Below are 26,152 nucleotides of genomic sequence, written 5' to 3' on the forward strand. Positions count from 1 at the left end.
TTATTTTCATGGCCAGTAGCAAGAGAGAGGACAAAGAACAACACAACTAAAACTTTCACTAACATGATCTATTGTCTGTAACAAAGAACATAGTAACTACTGTTGTATTCTGTTCTTATGGGAAAAAAAGACAACAGAACATTTGCAAAAAGCACAAAAATCTGAAGTCATAATACACAATCCAATGACAATGTCAAATGAAACACTGTTCTCTCTTATCTTGACACTAAATATTAACCCAGTAAGTATTATGAAGCAATATTATGAAGTACTAATCCAACTGCTAATGTTTAAAAGAAAATGTGGTTATTAAACTCCCTGCTAATAAAGTTCATAATGACACACAAGTTATGTAAATATTGAGCGTAAGTGCGTCAAAGAGCTACAAGAATTGGCTGTGGGGACATTCCCTAAAAGCTGACTAATTCATAATTCCCATCCAGGTGCCGGGAGAGACCCAGGGGAAATTTGATCGAGTGTGACATTACTAAACCATAGTCACTGTCCCCTCCACTGTCACACAAACTTTTCAAGGCAACCCAGAGGAACCTGTCCTCTCAGACAACACAAACATAGGGCAACTCAATGTTTAAACGACTCTCTTCTGCAACCGAGGAAGTAACCTTTTTCTTCTTAGAATTCGGGGTCTACTGAAGCAGGAAGGATGTGGAGCAATAGGCAGTGCTGCAGAGAGGCACCAAACGAGAGATTCAGGTGGAGACAGGTCCACACAAACCAGCGGGTAGGTCTATGAGGAAATTGTTTCATCTTGAATGTTCATACAGTTTTAATGGTGAAATAATATTTATAAAATAACAAGCTGCAGGAGAATAAATGTATTGCAGCCTCTTGTATAGTTTAAGTCTTTAAAAAGCAACTATTGGCTGTTTCACATATCTAGTGGTTGAAAAGGAATCATCATGAAAGTAGATTTTAGATTCTATATAGTTGGAATAAAATGTAGCTAATTTGTATAAAGATGAAAAGATTATATTCTGACCCTACATTCATTAAATATGGAAGTAAAGGTTGTGCCATTAACATTAAAAGTCAGATTTGGTAAATGTGACATGTTAACATTAACCATCCAATGAACATAGACATCACCCATCCTTAATGAACATAGACATCACCCATCCTTAATGAACAGGACATTACCTTGTGAGAAATTAATGTGTGAATGAATGTTGTAAAGGTAGTGTGGACACTCTTTGGAAATAAATATGTCAACTCTGTGAATGATAACTGGGGCATGGCGCTCCTTTCTCCATCCTACAAAGATATAGACACTTTCACTTTAAAACAGCATGTAAAACACAACATGTGAGATTGGGCTTCTGACAAACCTTGCTGCAATGATATGTACTGTAACTCAAAGTTAATGGAGATGTAAAACTGGATTCAATTTTAATAAAGAATATATTATTGTATCTTTTCCAAGTGTTTCTTGGGCTCAAGAAGTGGTTGTTTGTAATCAATAAGGCAAACATTTGCCTGTAAATTGCCAGGTTAGCATGGTTCAAATATATGCATTGCCATCTATTTTTATTAAAGAGAATGGTTAGATTTTCACAGCTCAAAGATTGGAAATATTTCAATTGCCATTGAGCTGCAGGCGCCTTCAAGACGGATCTGAACTCACAACATGGATCACTAACACCAAGATGTCCATGGCTCACCCAGTACTCAGTGTAAGGTCTGTGTGATCAAAGTACAGCTACATCTGATTACTGGGTCAGTAATGACATTATAAGCTGCATGTGCCCAAACTGAGCACATCAATAGGTATGGGGACCATTATGCCAACTGTATTCTTGTTTAATAAAACACACCTTTGACTAAGTACAGTGTTGGTTATTATTTTTGGGGTCTGCTAGACTTGTGTGATGAAGGGACAGAGATGAGAAGAAGAAGCCACTTTAGGATATTGAGATGCAGCCTTTCTTAGCCAAAAAAACACTGTCTCCTCTGCTCTACTTTCACTTGGAACATTTCCATTCTTTCTCACTTGGATACATTCAAAATAACAAAAACACAAAAGTATATTAGTTGTCTTACCACTTTAATCAAGTTTTCATACCAGGGTGTCCAACTTGGAAGAAAGCTTGGAGTGAGATTTTACCCAGATGGCATCTGGGGGTCCTTCACCAGGAAAGTTGTAGTGTTTAAAATTTGAATTGAATTTTATGTATTTTGACATGGCTTAGGCCTATGACCAGGAGGGGGTTACCTGACACTTTACTCAGACAGTAATGAAATTCGATGGGGAGACAGGCAAATGGGAGAAACAGTGGGATGGTCAGTGGGAATGCTCTGCACAGGAAATACTCATTAATGGTTGATGGCAGGGGTTAACCAATCATAGATATTTCTGAAACTATCTGCCACCATTGTCGCAACCCCTATTACCAGCCTGTTCAACCTCTCTTTCATATCGTCTGAGATCCCCAAGGATTGGAAAGCTGCCGCAGTCATCCCCCTCTTCAAAGGGGGAGACACCCTGGACCCAAACTGTTACAGACCTATATCCATCCTGCCCTGCCTATCTAAGGTCTTCGAAAGCCAAGTCAACAAACAGGTCACTGACCATCTCGAATCCCACCGTACCTTCTCCGCTGTGCAATCTGGTTTCCGAGCCGGTCATGGGTGCACCTCAGCCACACTCAAGGTACTCAACGTTATCATAACCGCCATCGATAAAAGACAGTACTGTGCAGCCGTCTTCATCGACCTTGCCAAGGCTTTCGACTCTGTCAATCACCATATTCTTATCGGCAGACTCAGGAGCCTCGGTTTTTCGGATGACTGCCTTGCCTGGTTCACCAATTACTTTGCAGACAGAGTTCAGTGCGTCAAATTGGAGGGCATGCTGTCTGGTCCTCTGGCAGTCTCTATGGGGGTGCCACAGGGTTCAATTCTCGGGCCGACTCTTTTCTCTGTGTATATCAATGATGTTGCTCTTGCTGCGGGCGATTCCCTGATCCACCTCTACGCAGACGACACCATTCTATATACTTTCGGCCCGTCTTTGGACACTGTGCTATCTAACCTCCAAACAAGCTTCAATGCCATACAACACTCCTTCCGTGGCCTCCAACTGCTCTTAAACGCTAGTAAAACCAAATGCATGCTTTTCAACCGGTCGCTGCCTGCACCCGCATGCCCGACTAGCATCACCACCCTGGATGGTTCCGACCTAGAATATGTGGACGTCTATAAGTACCTAGGTGTCTGGCTAGACTGCAAACTCTCCTTCCAGACTCATATCAAACATCTCCAATCGAAAATCAAATCAAGAGTCGGCTTTCTATTCCGCAACAAAGCCTCCTTCACTCACGCCGCCAAGCTTACCCTAGTAAAACTGACTATCCTACCGATCCTCGACTTCGGCGATGTCATCTACAAAATGGCTTCCAACACTCTACTCAGCAAACTGGATGCAGTTTATCACAGTGCCATCCGTTTTGTCACTAAAGCACCTTATACCACCCACCACTGCGACTTGTATGCTCTAGTCGGCTGGCCCTCGCTACATATTCGTCGCCAGACCACTGGCTCCAGGTCATCTACAAGTCCATGCTAGGTAAAGCTCCGCCTTATCTCAGCTCACTGGTCACGATGGCAACACCCATCCGTAGCACGCGCTCCAGCAGGTGTATCTCACTGATCATCCCTAAAGCCAACACCTCATTCGGCCGCCTTTCGTTCCAGTACTATGCTGCCTGTGACTGGAACGAATTGCAAAAATCGCTGAAGTTGGAGACTTTTATCTCCCTCACCAACTTCAAACATCAGCTATCTGAGCAGCTAACCGATCGCTGCAGCTGTACATAGTCTATTGGTAAATAGCCCACCCTTCTTCACCTACCTCATCCCCATACTGTTTTTATTTATTTACTTTTCTGCTCTTTTGCACACCAATATCTCTACCTGTACATGACCATCTGATCATTCATCACTCCAGTGTTAATCTGCAAAATTGTAATTATTTGCCTACCTCCTCATGCCTTTTGCACACATTGTATATAGACTCCCCCTTTGTTTTCTACTGTGTTATTGACTTGTTAATTGTTTACTCCATGTGTAACTCTTTGTTGTCTGCTCACACTGCTATGCTTTATCTTGGCCAGGTCGCAGTTGCAAATGAGAACTTGTTCTCAACTAGCCTACCTGGTTAAATAAAGGTTAAATAAAAATAAAAATAAATAGAAAATTGCAGTCTCCTTGTCCATAGACTGCTTTCAAGGTAATGACACAAACATTTTGTCTTTTGTAATTCTGGTGAACTATCTTTTTAAGAATATGCCTGGAAGAAAATCCCGCTGGCTCTCCAGGAGGGTTGGCCACCCCTGAGCTATTTCTCAAGTGATGGGTATTTGAAAATGTTCTTGTAATAACAATACATTTCTCAAAAACAAATCACTCAACCTTCTATCACTCAGTCTAATCAATATTCTAGTGGTTTATGCCTACAAGTTGAAGATCCTTGCCATCATCTTACTTTACATAGAAAAAATATGACGCGTTGTGAGTCACCCTACCATCTCTGCCTAGCATGTGCACAGAGCTAAAATGTAAAAAATATATATATTCTAGGCCTGGATCCTTTAATATCCCATGCTTATTTTTAGGAATGATTCAAAACTGCAAAAATACATAGCCTCAAATAATTCATTTTCAAATATCAGATTCCAAATCTATGATAACACTGCCAAAATTGGGAAGAAGAGGGATAATAAAATACTGTTCGTGTGGGGAATAACAGTAGTGTTCTTGCTGACAAGCACACTAACTACCCTTTATTTTAGCCCAATGTTAAGAACGAGAATTGTTCAACTGATCAGACTAAATAAAGTAAATTGATAATAAAATGTCCTGAAGACAAGATTACATCAATCTTCCACTACAATAAACCAAATGCAACCTTAAAGGTCCTCAATGATGTCACCATTGCCCTTGATTCTAAGTAAGATTGTGCTGCTATTTTTATTGACTTGGCCAAAGCATTTGATACGGTAGACCATCCCATTCTTGTGGGCCGGCTAAGGAGTATTGGTGCCTATTCGAGGTCTTTGGCCTGGTTTGCTAACTACCTTTCTCAAAGAGTGCAGTGTATAAAGTCAGAAAATCTGCTGTCTCAGCCACTGCCTGTCACCAAGGGAGTATCCCAAGGCTCAATCCTTGGCCCCACGCTCTTCTCAATTTACATCAACAACATAGCTCAGGCAGTAGGAAGCTCTCTCATCCATTTATATCCAGACGACACAGTCTTATACTCAGCTGGCCCCTCCCGGATTGTGTTAAATGCTCTACAACAAAGCTTTCTTAGTGTCCAACAAGCTTTCTCTACCCTTAACCTTGTTCTGAACACCTCCAAAACAAAGGTAATGTGGTTTGGTAAGAATAATGCCCCTCTTCCCACAGGTGATATTACTACCTCTGAGGGTTTAGAGCTTGAGGTAGTCACCTCATACAAGTACTTGGGAGTATGGCTAGACGGTGCACTGTCCTCTCAGCACATAAACTCAGCAGAGAACCTTGCTCTCCATTCAGCTCCACTCTAATCTTGAGGGGCGTTACTTTAAAATGCAAATCCTTACATTGCTAGACCGCAAGATAGGACAATGATAGAGATTCCGTGCTTGATGTTAAATTGCGGTCTCAGTTGCTCCTATTTCAAAATTATTTGGAGCACAGTTGAAAAGTTAACATACTATATACAATGAATTGATTTGAAAAATAAAATCAGTACTTTCCAATGCGTGAGATATAAGAGGTGGGCGTGTGAAGAAAGTCAATATGTGTAGTGCTAGGTCAAAAAACAAAACGTACACCCAGGGTCTCACGACCGAGTTTGGGAAACCCTCAATTGAGCTATGGTCTAACACCAGAAAGGTAGGATGTGTGTAAAGGCCCTATTCATCGAAATGGTACGGGCCAATTTTGTGATGTAACACGTGACATGTCGGATGGGCTGGGTTACAACCAAATGTATTGAGAAACATGGCAGAGAAGAATAAAGGTGAGACACAAGTTAGCAATATCAATATTTTAAATATATTGCCATCGCTACCTATATCACAAGATGTAGTCTTTAATCTGAGTAAAGAGGTCAAATACCATCAAACAAATGCAGTTACGCTAATGCACATGAACACGGTTGTCCTTCGGAAGGTTAGCTAGCTACGGTAGAATGTGTAACGTTTTAGCAAACGGATAGTCGAAATGCGGACCAGCGTCCTTCGTTTGCTAGTCCCCACGCCTGCTATTCAGGGTGGGAGTGCTACGTATTTTGTCAAATTAGATGCTTACTAACTCCATGTTGCTAGCTAGGTTCCAGTGGCCTGGGTGTGCTGGTTAGTAGCTAGCTTTGGTAGGCTAACTACTGAACTAGCTAGCTACAACATTTGACATACTACGACAAACATTGGGCTAGTTCAATCACTTCGAAAATGTATTACTCCTTAGCTGTTATGACATTACAGTATGTCTGACTGTTTACTGACAACTGCGGAGGTCTCATATGGGGGGCTAGTGTGAAGGAAGGCCATGTTATAGGACCCCGCCTACACTGAACCAAAATATTAACGAAACATGCAACAATTTCAAAGATTTGACTGAGTTACAGTTAATAAGAAATCAGTCAATTGAAATAATTTTGAAATAAATAAATTAGGCCCTGATCTATGGATTTCATATGACTGGGAATACAGATATGCAAATGTTGGTCACAGATACTTAAAAAAACAAAAAAACAATTAAGGTAGGGGCATCGATCAGAAAACCAGTCAGTATCTGGTGTGACTACAATTTGCCTCATGCAGGGTGACATCTCCTTCGCTTAGAGATGATCAGGCTGTTAATTGTGGCCTGTGGAATGGTGTCCCACTCCCCTTCAATGGCTGAGCGAGGTTGCTGGATATTGGGGGGAACTGGAACATGCTGTGGTATGCGTCTAACCAGAGCATCTCAAACATGCTCAATGGGTGACATGTATGCAGTCCATTAAAACCTGTTATTTCCAGCTTCCAGGAATTGTGTACAGATCCTTGCGACATGAGGTTGTGCATTATCACGCTGAAACATGAGGTGATGGTGGTGGATGAATGGCACGACAATAGGCCTCAGGATCTCGTCACTGTATTTCTGCATTCAAATTGCCATTGGTTTAAAATGCAATTTGTGTTCGTTGTCAGTAATTTATGCCTGCCAATACCATGACCCCACTGCTACCATTGGGCACTCCGTTCACAATGTTGACATCAGCAAACCACTCACCCACACAACACCAAACATCTGCCCGGTATAGTTGAAACTGGGATTAATTTGTGAAGAGCACACTTCTCCAGCGTGATAGTGGCCATCGAAGGTGAGAATATGTGCTTCACTGAGATGGTTTGTGCAGAAGTTCTTTGGTTGTGCAAACCCAGTTTCATCAGCTGTCCGGGTGGCTGGTCTCAGACCATCCCGTAGGTGAAGAAGCCTGATGTTTAGGCCCTGGGCTGGTGTGGTTGCAAGTGGTCTGCAGTTGTGAGGCTGGTTGGACGTACTGCAAAATGTTTACAATTATGTTGGAGGTGGCTTATGGTATAGAAATGAATGTTACATTCTCTGGCAACAGCTCTGGTGGACATTCCTGCTGTCAGCATGCCAATTGCATGCTCCATCAAAACTTGAGACATCTGTGGTGTTCTGATGACACCTGCACATTTTAGTGCCTTTTTATTGTCCCCAGCACAAGGTAATCATGTTTAATCAGCTTCTTGACATGCCACACCTGTCAGGGGGATGGATTATCTGGGCAAAGGAGACATGCTCACTAACAGGGATGTAAACAAATTTTGTGCACAAAATTTGAAAGAAATAAGCTTTCTGTGCGTATGGAACAGCTTGTGGGTCTTTTATTTCAGCTCATGAAACATGGGACCAACACTTTACATGTTGCATTTTTAAATATTTTTTGTTCAGTGTATTTGTAGAATCTTCTATCACTGATAATGCCAAGGAGGGGGGGAAAGGGATTCTATTTGAAACTATTAACAGGACAATTCCATAAAACTGAATGAAAGGGTTACACTGTTTTGCAGGATATGTCAAAGATTTGATGTCTGCCAGGCCAGTGTGTGTGTTCTTGACCCAGACAAAGCTGGGTAAAGCATTAGCTCTACTGAGCTAATCATAAGTCTGTCTGACTGAATGAGAAATCGATACCCATTAGATGTCTTTGGGCTGGTCTATTTTAGGCTTGTACTTAATGCAGCTTTTCCCATTTTTGGTCCTCTAGGCCCCAAGAGGTGCATGTATAATTTTTAAAAACTTTTTTAAAATGTATTTTATTTTATTTGACCCCTTTTTCTCAATTGTTTTCGTAGCTACTATCTTGTCTCAACGCTACAACTCCCGTACGTGCTCGGGAGAGACGAAGGTTGAAAGTCATGCGTCCTCTGATACCCAACCAAGCCGCACTGCTTCTTAGCACAGCGCCAAGGAAACACCGTGCACCTGGCAACCTTGGTTAGCGCGCCCGGCCCGCCACAGGAGTCGCTGGTGCGCGATGAGACAAGGATTTCCCTACCGGCCAAACCCTCTCTAGCCCGGACGACGCTAGGCCAATTGTGCGTCGCCCCACGGACCTCCCGGTCGCGGCCTGGGCGCGAACCCAGGCCAGCTGGCGCTGCAGTACAGCGCCCTTAACCACTGCGCCACCCGGGAGCCCCCAAATGATCAAAGTTTGACGAGTAGTTGATCATTTGAATCAGCTAGGTCAAAAACCAAAACCAAAAATATACCAATTCCATGGCACATGGTTCATGAACTGATACACAAAACAACGCTGGATTCAAAACTTTGTTTTTCATTTAAAATTATTATACAAAATTCTTGCAACCAATAGAATGCTCAGCAGATTTTGCTGCAACAAGACAGAATCATTACATCACTTGTTTTGGTACTGCTCGTATGTAGCTTGTTTTTGAATAATTGCAACATTTACCTGGAGCTAACTCTGTAAATAGCACTGCTGGGTGATTTTGAAAAGTCAGTAAATCGAAAACTAATATAATACTCTTAGCAAACATTTGCTTCTTTAATTTGCAATCTGTAGACTATGTCAAAAGAAAGGTTCAGAACTTTGGTGAAATAGCACAGTTAAATGTATATAGCAAATGGAAATCGAAACTGGATGGTGGGACTAAAAATAACAAAAGATAACTAATATAAAATATAATGTCTGTAAAATATAATGTCTGTGAAATGTATGTATAAGCTGGGAGTATATGTGGGGATTGGAAATTATGCAGATCTACCCCCTAAAACAACCACCTAACTTAACTGTCTGGCATCCGACGTGGCGTAAGATACACAATGCACACATTATTTCTACTGTTGAGGCCATCCAACATGCATTTCAGTGTCTTGCAAGGTCATGTGAGCCAAGGACGATTAAGCGTATGACACATTTTTTATTATGACTTGTTCTTCTAGATAAGAGTGAGGAGACCTTTGAAGTCATGGACGTAGTGGAGTATGCCAAGAAACAGAGATGGTGGAACAAAATATTTGGCGAGAACTCTGGGCCCGTAGCAGAGAAGTATAATGTTGCCACCCAGCTTGCCATTGGTGGAGTGTCTGGCTGGTGAGTCGATCAGTCCTGAATGTGTTAATATTAAACAGAACTAAGCCATGAGAATCTGGTGGTGCAATTTAACCAGTTAAATTACTTGGCAGTTCTGTTTGACTGCTGTGTTTCCTCTTAGGTGTGCAGGGTATTTGTTCCAGAAAGTTGGGAAGCTGGCAGCTTCGGCAGTGGGTGGAGGCTTCTTTTTCCTTCAGGTAGGGTTCGACTTCTTTACGTCAGTTTATTTTCTTGTTTTGATAATCCTTAGTTCTAAATGACACCTGACCAATTTATTGAGCCACATTTAACACAGATTCTGACACTGTGTTATGACCATAGACTATGGCCGTGTCCGAAATCTGGCTTGCCTACTACTTATTTAAACTGCATACTGTGTACTAATCATACTACATACCATTTAGAATGTACTGTTTAGAAAAATAAAAAGCAGTAAGTAGCTAATATTAGCACACTAGGCTCAACCTACTGAGAATGCAACATCTAATGCACAGTTGCGGTGATTCCTACCATTCATTAATTTTGGTACAGCGCGTCCCCTTAGCTGTTTATCAGCTGTTGTCAAATTCACACACAGGTTTGACAACACACTCAAAGATGAATCTCTGGCCTCCTGAGGGGCACAGCATTCTAAAGCACTGCATCGCAGTGCTTGAGGCATCGCTATAGACCTGGTTCAATCCCAGGCTGTGTAACAGCCGGCCATGACCGGGATACCCATGAGCTGGCGCACAATTGGCCCAGCGTCGTCCGGGTTAGGGGAGGATTTGACCGGCTGGGATTTCCTTGTCCCATCGTGCTCTAGCGACTCCTTGTGTCGGCCGGGCGCCTGCAAGCACCCTTCGGTCGCCAGCTGTACAGTGTTCACTCCGACACATTGGTGCGGCTGGCTTCTGGGTTAAGCGAGCAGTGTGTCAAGAAGCAGTGCGGCTTGGCAGGATCATGTTTCGGAGGACACATGGCTCTCGACCTTTGCCTCTCCCGAGTCCGTAGGGGAGTTGCAGCGATGGGACAAGCCTGTAACTACCAATTTGGATATCACGGAAAAGGGGTAAAAGTACAAGAAACGGAATAGCAAAAATACTATTCTCTTCCTCAAGTGTACAGTGAATTCTACTAGATGAAAATACAAAATGAGTATGACATCCTGGCATTTAAAGCATCCAACATTTTAGAATGTCAAACTACTATGGACAATTATGGAATGTAATACATGGAGGATATCAATAGCCCTTTGTATGGAACATATGGGATGACAAATACACTGATAGATATTAGTTTGCTCTAATTATTTCTCAATGTTTGTTATTCTCAATGCAACCCTTGCCTAAGTACTTAGCATTAGGAAAGTGTAAAATGTGCTGTCAAAAGCTTTAATAGTATTTTTCACTGTTAAAATGCAGTATTTTGTTACAAGCTAAATGTATCATTCTGGGAGAAGTAATCAAGTGAATTGTCTTTTAGAATGATTTTGTTTGAGGGCTTTGTGTGCGTGAGCATTGCAAAATAAATCTACACATGCCAATAATTTCATCCAAACTGCTTGCGCGCGTCAACGAGCATCTGCGTAGCCAGAACTTTGTTCTATTTTTGATGCTTGAAGCGCTGCAAGTCCCGCCTCTCCAATCTCCTCATTGGTTTTTAGGACCATATACTAGAGGTCAACCGATTATGATTTTTCAAGGCCGATACTGATTATTGGAGGGCCAACAAAAGCCAATGCCGATTAATCGGCCGATAAAAAAAAAAAAGAAAAATAATAATAAATATATATATATATATTTGTAATAATAACAATTACAACAATACTGAATGAACACTTATTTTAACTTAATATAATACATCAATTAAATCAATTTAGCCTCAAATAAATAATGGGAACATGTTCAATTTTGGTTTAATAATGCAAAAACACTGTTGGAGAAGAAAGTAAAAGTGCCATGTAAAAAAGCTAATGTTTAAGTTCCTTGCTCAGAACATGAGAACATATGAAAGCTGGTGGTACCTTTTAACATGAGTCTTCAATATTCCCAGAAATTTTAGGTTGTAGTTATTAGAGGAATTATAGGACTATTTCTCGCTCTATATACAGTGCCTTGCGAAAGTATTCGGCCCCCTTGAACTTTGCGACCTTTTGCCACATTTCAGGCTTTAAACATAAAGATATAAAACTGTATTTTTTTGCGAAGAATCAACAACAAGTGGGACACAATCATGAAGTGGAACGACATTTATTGGATATTTCAAACTTTTTTAACAAATCAAAAACTGAAAAATTGGGCGTGCAAAATTATTCAGCCCCTTTACTTTCAGTGCAGCAAACTCTCTCCAGAAGTTCAGTGAGGATCTCTGAATGATCCAATGTTGACCTAAATGACTAATGATGATAAATACAATCCACCTGTGTGTAATCAAGTCTCCGTATAAATGCACCTGCACTGTGATAGTCTCAGAGGTCCGTTAAAAGCGCAGAGAGCATTATGAAGAACAAGGAACACACCAGGCAGGTCCGAGATACTGTTGTGAAGAAGTTTAAAGCCGGATTTGGATACAAAAAGATTTCCCAAGCTTTAAACATCCCAAGGGGCACTGTGCAAGCGATAATATTGAAATGGAAGGAGTATCAGACCACTGCAAATCTACCAAGACCTGGCCGTCCCTCTAAACTTTCAGCTCATACAAGGAGAAGACTGATCAGAGATGCAGCCAAGAGGCCCATGATCACTCTGGATGAACTGCAGAGATCTACAGCTGAGGTGGGAGAATCTGTCCATAGGACAACAATCAGTTGTATATTGCACAAATCTGGCCTTTATGGAAGAGTGGCAAGAAGAAAGCCATTTCTTAAAGATATCCATAAAAAGTGTTGTTTAAAGTTTGCCACAAGCCACCTGGGAGACACACCAAACATGTGGAAGAAGGTGCTCTGGTCAGATGAAACCAAAATTGAACTTTTTGGCAACAATGCAAAACGTTATGTTTGGCGTAAAAGCAACACAGCTCATCACCCTGAACACACAATCCCCACTGTCAAACATGGTGGTGGCAGCATCATGGTTTGGGCCTGCTTTTCTTCAGCAGGGACAGGGAAGATGGTTAAAATTGATGGGAAGATGGATGGAGCCAAATACAGGACCATTCTGGAAGAAAACCTGATGGAGTCTGCAAAAGACCTGAGACTGGGACGGAGATGTGTCTTCCAACAAGACAATGATCCAAAACATAAAGCAAAATCTACAATGGAATGGTTCAAAAATAAACATATCCAGGTGTCCAGGTGAATCCTATCGAGAATCTGTGGAAAGAACTGAAAACTGCTGTTCACAAATGCTCTCCATCCAACTTCACTGAGCTCGAGCTGTTTTGCAAGGAGGAATGGGAAAAAAATTCAGTCTCTCGATGTGCAAAACTGATAGAGACATACCCCAAGCAACTTACAGCTGTAATCGCAGCAAAAGGTGGCGCTACAAAGTATTAACTTAAGGGGGCTGAATAATTTTACACGCCCAATTTCAGTTTTTTATTTGTTAAAGTTTGAAATATCCAATAAATGTCGTTCCACTTCATGATTGTGTCCCACTTGTTGTTGATTCTTCACAAAAAAATACAGTTTTATATCTTTGTTTGAAGCCTGAAATGTGGCAAAAGGTCGCAAAGTTCAAGGGGGCCGAATACTTTCGCAAGGCACTGTACCTTTGACTATTGGATGTTTTTATAGGCACTATAGTATTGCCAGCCTAATCTCGGGAGTTGATAGGCTTGAAGTCATAAACAGCGCTGTGCTTCAAGCATTGCTAAGAGCTGCTGGCAAACACAGGAAAGTGCTGTTTGAATGAATGCTTACGAGCTGCCTACTACCGCTCGGACTGCTCTATCAAATATCAAATCATAGACTTAAATATAATATAATAAACACACAGAAATACGAGTCTTAGGTCATTATGGTCAAATCCGGAAACTATCATTTCGAAAACAAAAAGTTTATTCTTTCAGTGAAATATGGAACCGTTCCGTATTTTATCAAACGGATGGCATACATAAGTCTAAATACTGCTGTTACATTGCACAACCTTCAATTTTGTCATCATTACGTAAAATTCTGGCAAATTAATTACGGTCTTTGTTAGGAAGAAATGGTTTTCACACAGTTCGCAACGAGCCAGGCGGCCCAAACTGCTGCATATACCCTGACTCTGCTTGCACAGAACGCAAGAGAAGTGACACAATTTCCCTAGTTAATATTACCTGCTAACATGAATTTCTTTTAACTAAATATGCAGGTTTTAAAAAATATACTTGTGTATTGATTTTAAGAAAGGCATTGTTTATGGTTAGGTTCATTGGTGCAACGACAGTGCTTTTTTCACAAATGTGCTTGTTAAATCATCACCCGTTTGGCGAAGTAGGCTGTGATTTGATGATAAATTAACAGGCACCGCATTGATTATTTGCATCGCTGGACAAGCTAGTTAAACTAGTAATATCATCAACCATGTGTAGTTAACTAGTGATTATGTTAGGATTGATTGTTTTTTATAAGTTTTAATGCTAGCTAGCAACTTACCTTGGCTCATTGCTGCACTCGCGTAACAGGTGGTCAGCCTGCCACGCAGTCTCCTTGTGGAGTGCAATGTAATCGGCCATAATCGGTTACCGATTGTTATGAAAACTTGAAACGGCCCTAATTAATCGGCCATGCCGATTAATCGTCGACCTCTAGCATATACCCAGGTGGGTGATTGAACGCTGAACTGAGGTCCACACTCCAGTCCAGTTGGTGATGGTAATGCACCTTAAAGTTGGTTTTCAACCGACATATAAAGTTCAAAGAAGATGAAGACAAAAGAAGACTGAAGGAGGAAAGATTACAAGAATCTGTGGCTTAATTGCCGGAGTAGAGGACCTTGTGCATTTCAGATAAAATAACAGCCCAATGTTTATATCCCTGAACAAATGATCTAGCTAGCTAGCTAAATGGCCATGAATGTTTCATGTGTTTCGACCTGTCTCCAAATTAATATATGAGGTTGAGTTTGTTTTGATAGTTCAAACTGCGTGTCCTCATCGCGTCTGGTGTGGAAGGACAAAATGAACATGCACGCGGACACACCTGGTCTAGTCAACATTGCATTTATGCCTTGTATCATATACATGTTTTGGAATATTTGTTATCTGTATATTTTTTTTCTTGTTATTTTCATTGTCATTTAGGTCATTATTGTGGAGTCACTACAATGTTGTTGATCCATCCTCAGTTTTCTCCCATCATAACCATTTAAAATTGTTAATCAGTTTCCTTACTGTCCTGCAGCTCAGTTCAGAAGGACGACTGCATCTTTGTGTCTGGGTGGTTTTAATACATCATCCACATCATAATGATTAACTTGACCATGCTTAAAGATATAGTAAATGTTTGATTTAATATTGTAACCGATATACCAATCACTGAGGCTGTTGAAAGCTCCCTGGTCTTTGTAGTTGAATCTGTGCTTGAAATTCAATACTTGACTGAGGGACCTCACAGATGTATTTATGTATGTATTGGGGACAGAGGAAGGGGTAGTCCATATAACTTTTGTGATTAGTTAAGCCAAATGTGACTTCTGAACTCATTTAGGCTTGCCTAAAAAAAGGGGTGAATAATTATGGAACAAATTCATTTTTTAATTTGTAAACATTTGTAGAATTTTCCTTTCACTTTGACATTATGGCATATTTTGTGTAGATCAATGACAAAAAAAAATACAATGAAATCTTTCAATCCCACTTTGTAATGCAACAAAATTGGAAAAAAGTTCACGGGGGTGCCTACTTTATATAGGCACTGTATCTCTATGGTTATGATGACCAAGTCACATTGCCATTATTGGTGGGTGTGATTCATTTCCTTCTAGATTGCCAATCACACAGGATACATCAAAGTGGATTGGAAGAGGGTGGAGCGTGATGTAAACAATGCCAAGAAGCAGCTGAAGTTGAATGCAGAAAAGCCCACTAAGGAAGTCAGGACAAAAGTGGATGAGGTAAGGGGTTATCATGGTCTATTACAAAATGGTGGATGTTTCTTCTCTGATTCATGTTTTAGTATGCTCAGGACTAAAATGATTTTGAAGTCATCCACACCTTTTTTTTTACTCCAGAGTATAAAAGAGAACAATGTTAAAGAACAATACTCTGCAAAATTTTACCATCGATTTAAAGGTGCTTTTTCTTTTTTGTCTTACCAGGTGCAGACATTTGTGAAGAAGAATATTATCCTCACAGGAGGTTTTGCTGGGGGATTTCTGCTGGGCTTGGCCTCTTAAGAGCCTCTCATTTCGGTCTTTACTTAATATTTTTTGTCTCATACAAGGCTGAAAACAGCTTAAACCTAAGCAGCTATCTAGATATGTAAGTAGACTCCATTGATATCATATGTCAAGCAAATTCATAGGCTTGGTGGGTTTTGGGGCATGTGTCAATTTGAAAACAGCCTTTTAGATACTATGTCTGTGGTTAACGTTTATGCATGGTCTATGCACATATGGCAGGAGCATTGGCTTTAATTTTTCTATGGGTTGTTTTGGTATGGTACTTATTTGAGAGATTGTTCGGATCCACTTCAATAGTTTTATCTGTATGCATTCAGATGGAACTCAGGGTTCTCCCCAGGATTTTTTTTAAACAATGTGTTTCTGCTGAGTATGGCGGGGGGTGGCCCGGAGGGGTGTAGTGCCCCCCTTTGGACTCAGTTTATTTATTTATGACGCACCTCTAACTGCCATTTCCTGCAATCTAGAGAAAAAAATGGCCTATGATACATAGTGGATCAGCGCCTCTTACATTCTTTGGGGAGAACCCTAGAACTGGAGCAAAGCCCTTTAACATGTTTTGTAACATCCTTCATTTTCTAAGTTAAGATCAACAAGGTTGTTATGTGTTTAAATGTTACTTCAAACCGAAGGGTTTGAGTTAAAAGCATGTACATGTATGAGTAAATATTGTATGACAGGACTAGGCCACAATAACGCAAGTTTGAATGGTATTTGAAGTTATATTCTTACCTGAAAATCAGTGACATTTCAAAGTATAACTCAAAGAAAATCATGGGTGCATATTAACCGTCCCCAATAGTATTGACTTATGCAGTGCAGGAGGTTGCGTGTGATGTATTTATTTGAGACCAAGGAGTGAGACGGCAAGACTGGACATATGATTTGGCTTTCTAATTCCCTGCTTAAGAGTGAGGCGTGTCATGTGTGTAAGTACAGGCTGTGCGCATTATCAAAGCTAGGGGGTATTCATTATTTGGATTCTGTTGTAAAATGTAGTGCAACGGAACCTGTTTACTCCAAACAGAAAATGTTTTGCAGTGAAAACAAGTTTGTTCTTTCTGAAAAATTCAGGTAGGTTCTGTTTGCTTCCTCGTAAATGTTTTTTGTTGCAGAGCTTTTTGCAACAATCAGGCTAATGAATACACCCTTGCCTAACAGCATACAAGGCTTCTGTTTCACAAACAACTATGGACAATTATGAATGTAATACATGGAAGATATCAATAGCCATTTGTATGGAACATATGGGATGACAAATACACTGATAGATATTAGTTTGCTCTAATTATTTCTCCAATGTTTGTTATTCTCAATGCAACCCTTGCCTAAGTACTTAGCATTAGGAAAGTGTAAAATGTGCTGTCAAAAGCTTTAATAGTATTTTTCACTGTTAAAATGCTACATTTTGTTACAAGCTAAATGTATCATTCTGGGAGAAGTAATCAAGTGAATTGTCTTTTAGAATGATTTTGTTTGAGTTTTACTGACTGCGTCCTCCTAGGATAATTGACTGTCAATATAAACAACTCTATTACATTACAACACGGATGGGCAACTCCAGTCCTCGGGGCCTGAGTGGTGTCACACATTTACCCCGGCTAACACAACTGTGACACCAATCAACTAATCATGATCTTCAGTTAAAAATGTAATTAGTTTAATCAGCTGTGTTTGCTAGGAATGGGTTAAGTGTGTCAGCACTCTGGCCTCCAAAGACGGGTGTTGCCAATCCCTACATTAGAAGCATTGTCATTATATTCTACAGTTTCAAGTGTCCGCAATCATGTCAGGATGCAGTAGGGCTTTTAGGCTCTGTTGACTTCTGTTCCCTCACAAACCCTAAACTATCAAAATAGAGTGGCACACTCCATATATAAACTCCCAGTAAATTATTGGGTATTTACCAACATTTTGGCATCACTGTGCCTTTGTCAGGCTAATGTCATGAATACTTGAACCAGGTTATGTAGACAGTGCAATTAGTGTAACCAATGACAATAGTGAGGGGTGTGTCATAATGATTAAGTTAATTAGTGAAACTACTCAACAGTTTATGGCATATTAAATATTAGGCTATTATCATATAGACACATAATTTAATATTGTGCATAATATTAGCATCAACATACATTGTTTTGTATTTGATATGTTACATGTAGTCTTTTGGTTCAACCTTAATGCATAATAAGCATCATCAACAGTGGGAACATATTAGGTGTACGCTAATAAGCTGTAGAAAGAATATACATTTGAGACTTGTTCATATGCAAACCCTGAGCAGCAGACTTCTCACCTGCATGCTCACAGCACATCTGCATAGCTCTTATCACATCACCGCACCTGCTCTCTCTGTACTTGTTTGCCTGGAAGAAAAACACAGTGGGCCAAGTTAATGTAATACATGAAACCCAATCAGATATCAAAACATTTATTCACATCATATAAATAGGTAGATAATGCTGTGGAGGGGGGGCCTACGAGGGTTTTATAAATAAGCATCAACCAGAGGGTCTTGCGACGGGTACACAGAGATGACCAGTTTACAGAGGAGAATAGAGTGCAGTGTCCGATAAGGGCCATTTTTGGACATAATTCATTACGTGGACAAATATTATGACCCATTAACCACCAGTAGATATTACAATTATAGATGTTAAACTCATGATTTTATACCTGTTCTTCAAGACTTACACAATATTTGCTGCAAACGTCTCCGGAATCCCGGGTGTTTACTCAAATGTCGTCCGACTGGATTGGCTGCGCTACGGACTTTGCTGATTAAATTGCAGAATAATAATTATATTATTTTGTTTGTCTATAAATGTATTGTTTTTGTGGATAACGCACGACTATAAAAAAGTGTACGCTTTTGAGCGCTAAGTGGTAATAGTTTGTTACACTAATGTAGGTAGGACCACAGACTTTACCAGCCTCTTGGCAACAACGGAATATTGTTTCTGTAACAAGTTTTGATAGAAAAGTCGCTGACAAGCTACCTTTAGCTTGTGAAGTTTGAGGGATAGCTTGTAGTAATTGATCCTATTTTTTTTTGAGAACAAGACCGTTATAGTACTATAACATGGCAGTGAGCGCAGTTCACCTCGAATCAGATGCTTTTTTGGTTTGCATGAATCATGCATTAAGTACCGAGAAGGAGGAAGTAATGGGACTCTGCATCGGGGAGGTAACGTTTGCAAGCTAGCTATTTAGCTAAATCATTTGATAGCAAGCAATAACTAGCTAGCTACCAGTGTTGTGTCCAGAACATTTGAAATGGGGTGGCCAAAGTGGGGCATAGACCCAGTTTAGGAGGGCAGGGCATCATATTTTAATGCAAGGTGTATTTTTTTCTATGCAATTATGATGGTTCGACATTACAGGTATAATATGCCCATATACTCGGGCTAACGCAAGTTAGCATTGGCCCGCGAAACTACCTCTTAACTTCCTTCATACTGGACACATACAAATGGTATCCACGCGTTCACCTGACTCTGGGGAAGTGGATGAAGCTTTTTCCGAAAAACTAGCATTTGGAAAGTTCGATGTGGGGGAGAAGGTGTGGTGGAACAAGTATTGTTAGCATTGTTATGTATCTTGCTAGTTGGATCGAATTCTCTTTTTTTTTATATATATTTTTTTACCTTTATTTAACCAGGCAAGTCAGTTAAGAACATATTCTTATTTTAAATGACGGCCTAGGAACAGTGGGTCAAGGGGGGAACGACAGATTTGTACCTTGTCAGCTCGGGGGTTTGAACTTCCGGTTACTAGTCCAACGCTCTAACCACTAGGCTACGCTGCCGCCCCAGTTAGCTGGCCAGAGAAAGGTTGAGTAACATAAGCCAATTTAACTGATCAAATCATTGAATTCATGGTGTGAAAATGAGCTGGCTAATAAAGTCAGACAGCTAACTTGGATGAGATTACGTTAGTAACCTAACCAATTCGCTATAGTATTAACTGGAATGCGACTCCTTGCTGTTCCTCAAGTTATAACGTGTTAGTTGCTTACTGGTGCCTGGCAATCTGTGTGAAATGTTAACTAGCTAACGAACTAACTACTATCTGTGAACTAATGTTTTCCCTCTAACGTATCTGGTACATTTTCAGAATGAGAGAATTATGTGAAAATTAGGCGTTGCTTGTTAAACAAGTGGATTCAGGGATGAAGTGGAGCTGGAGCTGGGCCTGGTTTAAGCTGGATGCCTCTATAGAGTTGAAAGGAACACCACACACTTTCCCTCTCTCACTTTTTAAATATAGTGTGGATAAAAAGGGGTATGGCAGGTGTACTCTCTGCCTGAAAGAGAGCCTTTGTTGGAATGCTCTGCTGGCACATTGTAGAACAGATGTCCACAGGCAGAAAGTGTATAATGTAATAATGTGCAGTGTAGCCCAAATATATTGCCTTTGTTGTGTTGAACGTGATAGTAACACGTGTGTGAGTGGGGGGGCTTATTTAATGTTTTACTCAGTGAATGTTATTTTTGCATACATGTAGCCTTGTTCACTTGATCGATGTCTACTATAATGGTGACTATAATAGAGCAAAAATAGACTGCCTGTTTGTATCATTCTATTTCTACTTTAAGTAGTTTTTTTGCCCAGGTGCAATATTTAGATGTGTGTGGTCACAAACATTCTATCATAAAGGCTGTCTTGGCTAACTGCAATATTAGTGTGTTGTTTTTTTCTCAAGACTTGAGTGTCATTTGCTGTAAAGTCTAGGCATCAAATAAATTGCTTTCTTTACATTTTTTAGCTGTGAGTTAGGTTCACATTAACCACTTTTTTTACACACAGACTGATCATGTAGATATTCTTTTGTTGTTTAATTAGTTAAACCTGCATTTCCCCCTAGCACAGATTCTTTTTTTGCATGTTTCGGGGCAGAAAAGTGTCATCTTTTTGGATCCCCACCTGACACTATTAGAAATCCATTACTAAAGTCTTTACGGTGTTCGCATTCAAAGTCAGGATTGTATATAAGGGTATTAGCATACAGCAGTAAATTCACTTGAAAGTGCCATCCAGTGTGAATTATACTGTGAGATTCTGGAGGTTTCTATTTTTTTTTTAAATGGGACATCCTACGTGTGCCTGCACACATGGGCTTTATAGTAAAGATGTAATTTAACAAAAAATTGATTACCTTTTTTAATGTGTCAAAAACATAATGACTGGTTGTGTTCATATCTGATTGTCATACGAATCACTCTTTAAAAAAGTAGGTTTACCTGTGCATGTTTTTCTACTCCAAAATAAATCTAGCATTTGAACACTGCACTGTGCACCCGCCATTTGAATGGAAAGGGACATCTATTACAAACACCATACGTGTAATGACGCTAAGCCTACAAAGTGGCGTGTATTCAAGGATGCCAAGTGAAGCCAGGCTTTTTACAATAAGGAAACAAACGTATACAATTATTACACATTCTTGTCTCTCTGTGTTTCATAATTTTCCCTCAATTCACAAGAGGCTGAATCTTACTTCACTAGAGAAAGCATCTGAGCGAGGCAAACGGCGCCCCTCTGTCTTAGTATCTGGAGCCCAGATGCTTTCTCTGTTGAGATTGACGGGTCTTTCTGTCAAAATTGTCAATATGTTCAGCGACGATCAATCAGAACTCAGAATTTCTGGGGGTGGCCAATCAGATTTCAGGGGGGACCCTGGACACGCCTCTGCTATCTACATGCATGCATATTATCTACCTTTAATGTACCCTTTGTTGTTACATTCATATTCTCAATTGGCCTATACCTCCAACTTGGTATTAGGGGCACCTGATATTGATTCTAGCTGGCTACCCTGTTAATTCTTCTGCTTTCTAAAGTCACCTGGTTTGTTTACATAGGTGGACACCAACCGCATCGTCCACATTCATTCTGTTATTATTCTCCGACGCTCGGACAAGAGGAAGGATCGCGTGGAAATTTCGCCTGAGCAGCTGTCTTCAGCGGCAACCGAAGCGGAGATATCCTTTGTGCGATGTCTCATTCAATAACTTAAATCTCTGTCTTCTGGTGGTGCCTTGCAGGTCAGTGTGACATACTCCGTGACAGAGATGTCAGTGTGACAGATAGCGGTATCATAGAATTCCTGAGGCCATTGTCTCATTTTGATCATCAATTTCCTTAGTAAGAGCTACAGGTTGGCTGAAATGACTGGACGGCCGATGCGTGTAGTTGGTTGGTACCACTCTCACCCCCACATCACTGTGTGGCCATCACATGTGGGTAAGAACCAGAGCACCCCTCCACCACATCAATGCCACACTGTTAGTTCTCAATGTCGTGGCAAACTTTTTCAGTCAGAGTGTCTGAAAATCATTCATTTTCTACAACAGATGTGAGGACACAGGCTATGTATCAAATGATGGACCAGGGCTTTGTTGGGCTGATATTCTCCTGCTTCATTGAGGATAAGAACACAAAAGTAAGGATTAATGACAGCTATTTTAAAATATATAATGTCATTTTGATTTACAAAGGGGCTTCGAACAAATTCAATAATTATTTTATCTTAGACCGGTCGAGTTCTCTACACCTGCTTCCAGTCTGTCCAAGCCCAGAAAGGCTCTGAGTAAGTATGCCCCTGTTTGGACACCACTGTTTGCGGTGAAATGAATATCCTATCCAGATGTTAGTTAAACAAAATTAAGTGTTATTAGATGATTTAATTATTTCTCCCTCATGACTATTAATCAGACAAAGATTTAAATTATTGTCTTTTGACACAAATACTGAATTACATCCCTGATCTGTGTTGATAAAGGTACGAGAGAATCGAGATCCCAATTCATGTGATTCCACACGAGGCCATTGGGAAAGTGTGCCTTGAATCAGCAGTGGAGCTTCCCAGAATCCTCTGCCAGGAAGAGCAGGACACCTACAGAAAGATTCACAGGTAGGTTTCCTCAGAAGCCCAGAGGTGCATTCAGTTTGGTTCAGAGTTGGCTACGTTGCGTGACTGTTTTTACTGAACGACATGTTTCCCCAAAACAATGTGCACTGCTCTTCAACAGCCTTTGATGATGTGTGATTGCTCTTATTTGGTGGGTGTGTGGCGAGCTGTGGCCCGATCAATATGGGTGTGACCATTTGAAATTGCAAAACTTGTGCAGCCCACCATACACAATCGCCCTCTGGGCCACCATAATGACACCGTTATTCAACTGGTCATTCAGTACAATTCCATTTTCCGTTGAATTAACCAATAACAATACCATTCTGTCGTACTGAATGCACCCCAGGGATCTGACGTTTTGTTCGAAAGCCTGGGGAAGTGTTCCTCAGGGAGACTGTAAAAAGAGGGGGAGTCGAGATGAAAGCTAGTGACGCATTGGCACTTTTCAAACCAGTGTGATATTTCGTGTGGGTGGAGCTCTGAACGAAGGTTGTATTTCTGATCATTTGTCTGACTTGCAACACTAATGTCGCATAGGCTACTAAAACTTTGTCGAACACGGTAGTAAAAAGAGAGACAAAACAAGGAAAAGCCTCTCATGGGGGAAAATGTAATTCTACTCAGTCATTTAAATGGGAGCGTTAACAGCCAGCGCCGTCCATTCAAATGCAAAATCCGGTAATACACTTCCAATAGTCAAGTCAACGAGATGAGATTTGGATGGATGGCCCCGCAAGACTAACTGGTAGGTACCTCTGATTTGGAGTGTGTTGAGCCCCCTCTGCAATTGCCTTTGCCATGCAGAAGATATTTCCCCTTTGTCTACCATAATAAACAAAATTGTCTTGCAGCAAAGACTGGTTTCAGAAGAAAATACTATGAACTCAAGGCAGCTCATTGTGTATTGCTCATTGTTAAGAGTAATTTCAGGATTTCATTTCTTTGCAGCTTAACTCAACTGGATCCGATCACGAAGATACACAATGGCTCAGGTTGGTCTCTATGTATTTGTTGATAACTGATATTTAATTGTGTCAGTATGCATATTAATATCCCCAATGATGCATCCATGTCTTGACTGCTTTCTTACTCCACTTGACGTGTGTGTGTGTGTGTGCGTTTCAGTCTTCACTAAGAACCTGTGCAGCCAGATGTCTGCTGTGAGTGGTCCCCTGCTGCAGTGGCTGGAGGATCGTCTGGAGCAGAACAAACAGAACATAATTGAGCTGCAGCTGGAGAAAGAGAGACTAACTCAGGAGTTGGCAACCATGTGAGAGGGAGAGAGTTAAGAAATAGACACGTGGGCCTACCGAGTGGCGCAGCAGTCTAAAGCACTGCATTGCAGTGCTTGAGGCGTCACTACAGACCCGGGTTCAATCCCGGGCTGTGTCGCAGCCGGCCGCGACCGGGAGACCCATGAGGCGGCACACAATTGGCCCAGCGTCGTCCGGGTTAGGGGAGGGTTTGGCCGGCCGGTATGTCCCATTGCGTTCTAGCGACTCCTTGTGGTGGCCTGGGCGCAGTGCACGCTGACTTCGGTCGCCAGCTGTTCTGTGTTTCTTCCGACACATTGGTGCTTCTGGGTTAGGCGAGCAGTGTGTCAAGAAGCAGTGCGGCTTGGCAGAGTCATGTTTCGGAGGACGCATGGCTCTCGACCTTTGCCTCTCCCTAGTCCTTACGGGAGTTGCAGCGATGGGACAAGACTATAACTACCAATTTGGATATCACGAAATTGGGGAGAAAAAGGGGTAATGTTGACATGTTCCTCATAGTACCATAGACCTTCTAACACGAGAGCAAGTGACTAAGTGAATCTCCTCATTGCTAACTGAATGCCACCACACACACCTTAGGGAGTGTTTTCCTGTCATCCTCTGTGTACTATTAAACACTACTGTATTTACGAGAACATGTCACTATTTCTCTTTATTTTAGTTCTTTGGCTCTGATTATTGGATGTGTTTTTATATTTTGAATGGATGGTGCAATGTACTGTGAGCATGAAAGGATGTCCCGTGTGAATGGATGGTGCAATGTACTGTGAGCATGAAAGGATGTCCCGTGTGAATTGCCAATTCAAAATGTTACAACATAGTATATCCAGGTATTTGCTTATTATAAAGTTAAAAAAAAAAATAGTTTTTCAATTTCTATGTTGCAATATGTCATGCTTTATTTGTGCTCCAAGTTAAATCAAAGCCATCTCCTTTGACAGCTATTGGATTTCTTGTACTTATAAATGTTTTCATAAGGTATTTCATGGAAATGTTCCAAACCATTAACTTTGTCCTCTCCTGCAGAGTTTTGAGTCCTGAGTGAGGCATTTTGTCTGAAAACCTCAAATGTTGATTCTCATATAGAAGGGCAGAGGGACAATTTTTGTAATTAACTATTTCATACGAGATGGGGGAGATGGGATATTACTTTATATCCGTTTGGAAAATACAGCGTTGTTAGCTAAACGATGTCTACATGTGAATGTATGGTGTAACCATCGTAGCTTATTTAGCAGCCATTGCTTAGTCATTGTGTGCCTTGTCATGCTTGTACAGGTTCTGTTGTTTTGAGGGATTAAACAGATTTTTCTCTTTATGACTCACCGTCTTAAATATTTGTGTCAGTTGACTGAAGCCATACCAGTTCCAAATCTAAAAAATTGGGCGAGCAGTTTAATGACTGGCTTCATCTATCATTACACCAAACACAATCAAAAGTAATGTTGTTTTTAGTACAGGGATAGGTCAGCATGGCACCAACAGCACATTTTGACGTTGATTGGTTAAAATAATAATAAACATTTTCAGGTGGCCTGGTTCTGTGTGTGTACTATAGAAATGGAAACAAATAATGTAGACAAGGTTTGAAAATATCATCTTCTGATCATCTCTGTGTGTCAGAGTTGCTATAGGAACAGCTTTGCCCATCAGCTGGAGTGGTTCAGTATTCTGGCTGAGTCATTCCGCAGCGCTCACGTCAGGGAGATGGAACGAGCAATTTCCTGAGCCATCTTCATTATGGTCTTATTGAGTGATGCCTCACAATGCTGAAATAGCTTTCCGTGAGGTGAAAAAGTTGCTTTGTGAGAGGAACTATAGAAGGCCCTTTTAACAGTAATGCCAACCAGAAATCAGTGGCAACTGCAAGGCATCATGTACACCAGGCGATGTACACGGTATTAAGGCGTTTTGATAACATTAGATTTAATGTCTCTAAAGCTCACTTGAAATTTGGCAATCTGAGTGCTTTGGCTGCCATTCTAATCACAATAATAATTACCCTCATTACATCCTC

At 40.8% G+C, this 26,152-nt stretch overlaps 2 protein-coding genes across 2 annotated transcripts; both read left to right on the forward strand.

The window, feature by feature from the left end:
* Positions 1-5,892: 5,892 nt before the first annotated feature.
* On the forward strand, positions 5,893-24,767 carry LOC109873274 (FUN14 domain-containing protein 1A). The gene is made up of 11 exons (XM_020464913.2): positions 5,893-6,022; positions 9,484-9,634; positions 9,756-9,831; positions 15,529-15,657; positions 15,862-19,132; positions 21,810-22,191; positions 22,302-22,390; positions 22,482-22,537; positions 22,730-22,861; positions 23,810-23,853; positions 23,987-24,767. The coding sequence occupies exons 1-5, from the start codon at positions 6,004-6,006 to the stop codon at positions 15,937-15,939; spliced, it is 453 nt and encodes a 150-aa protein (XP_020320502.1). The 5' UTR covers positions 5,893-6,003; the 3' UTR covers positions 15,940-19,132; positions 21,810-22,191; positions 22,302-22,390; positions 22,482-22,537; positions 22,730-22,861; positions 23,810-23,853; positions 23,987-24,767.
* LOC109873273 (lys-63-specific deubiquitinase BRCC36) lies at positions 19,001-25,453 on the forward strand. Its single transcript, XM_020464912.2, has 8 exons — positions 19,001-19,132; positions 21,810-21,929; positions 22,104-22,191; positions 22,302-22,390; positions 22,482-22,537; positions 22,730-22,861; positions 23,810-23,853; positions 23,987-25,453. The coding sequence occupies exons 1-8, from the start codon at positions 19,028-19,030 to the stop codon at positions 24,133-24,135; spliced, it is 783 nt and encodes a 260-aa protein (XP_020320501.1). The 5' UTR covers positions 19,001-19,027; the 3' UTR covers positions 24,136-25,453.
* Positions 25,454-26,152: the final 699 nt, after the last annotated feature.

Source organism: Oncorhynchus kisutch, linkage group LG28 (genome assembly GCF_002021735.2).
Source record: "Oncorhynchus kisutch isolate 150728-3 linkage group LG28, Okis_V2, whole genome shotgun sequence".
NCBI classification, from domain to species: Eukaryota; Metazoa; Chordata; class Actinopteri; order Salmoniformes; family Salmonidae; genus Oncorhynchus; species Oncorhynchus kisutch.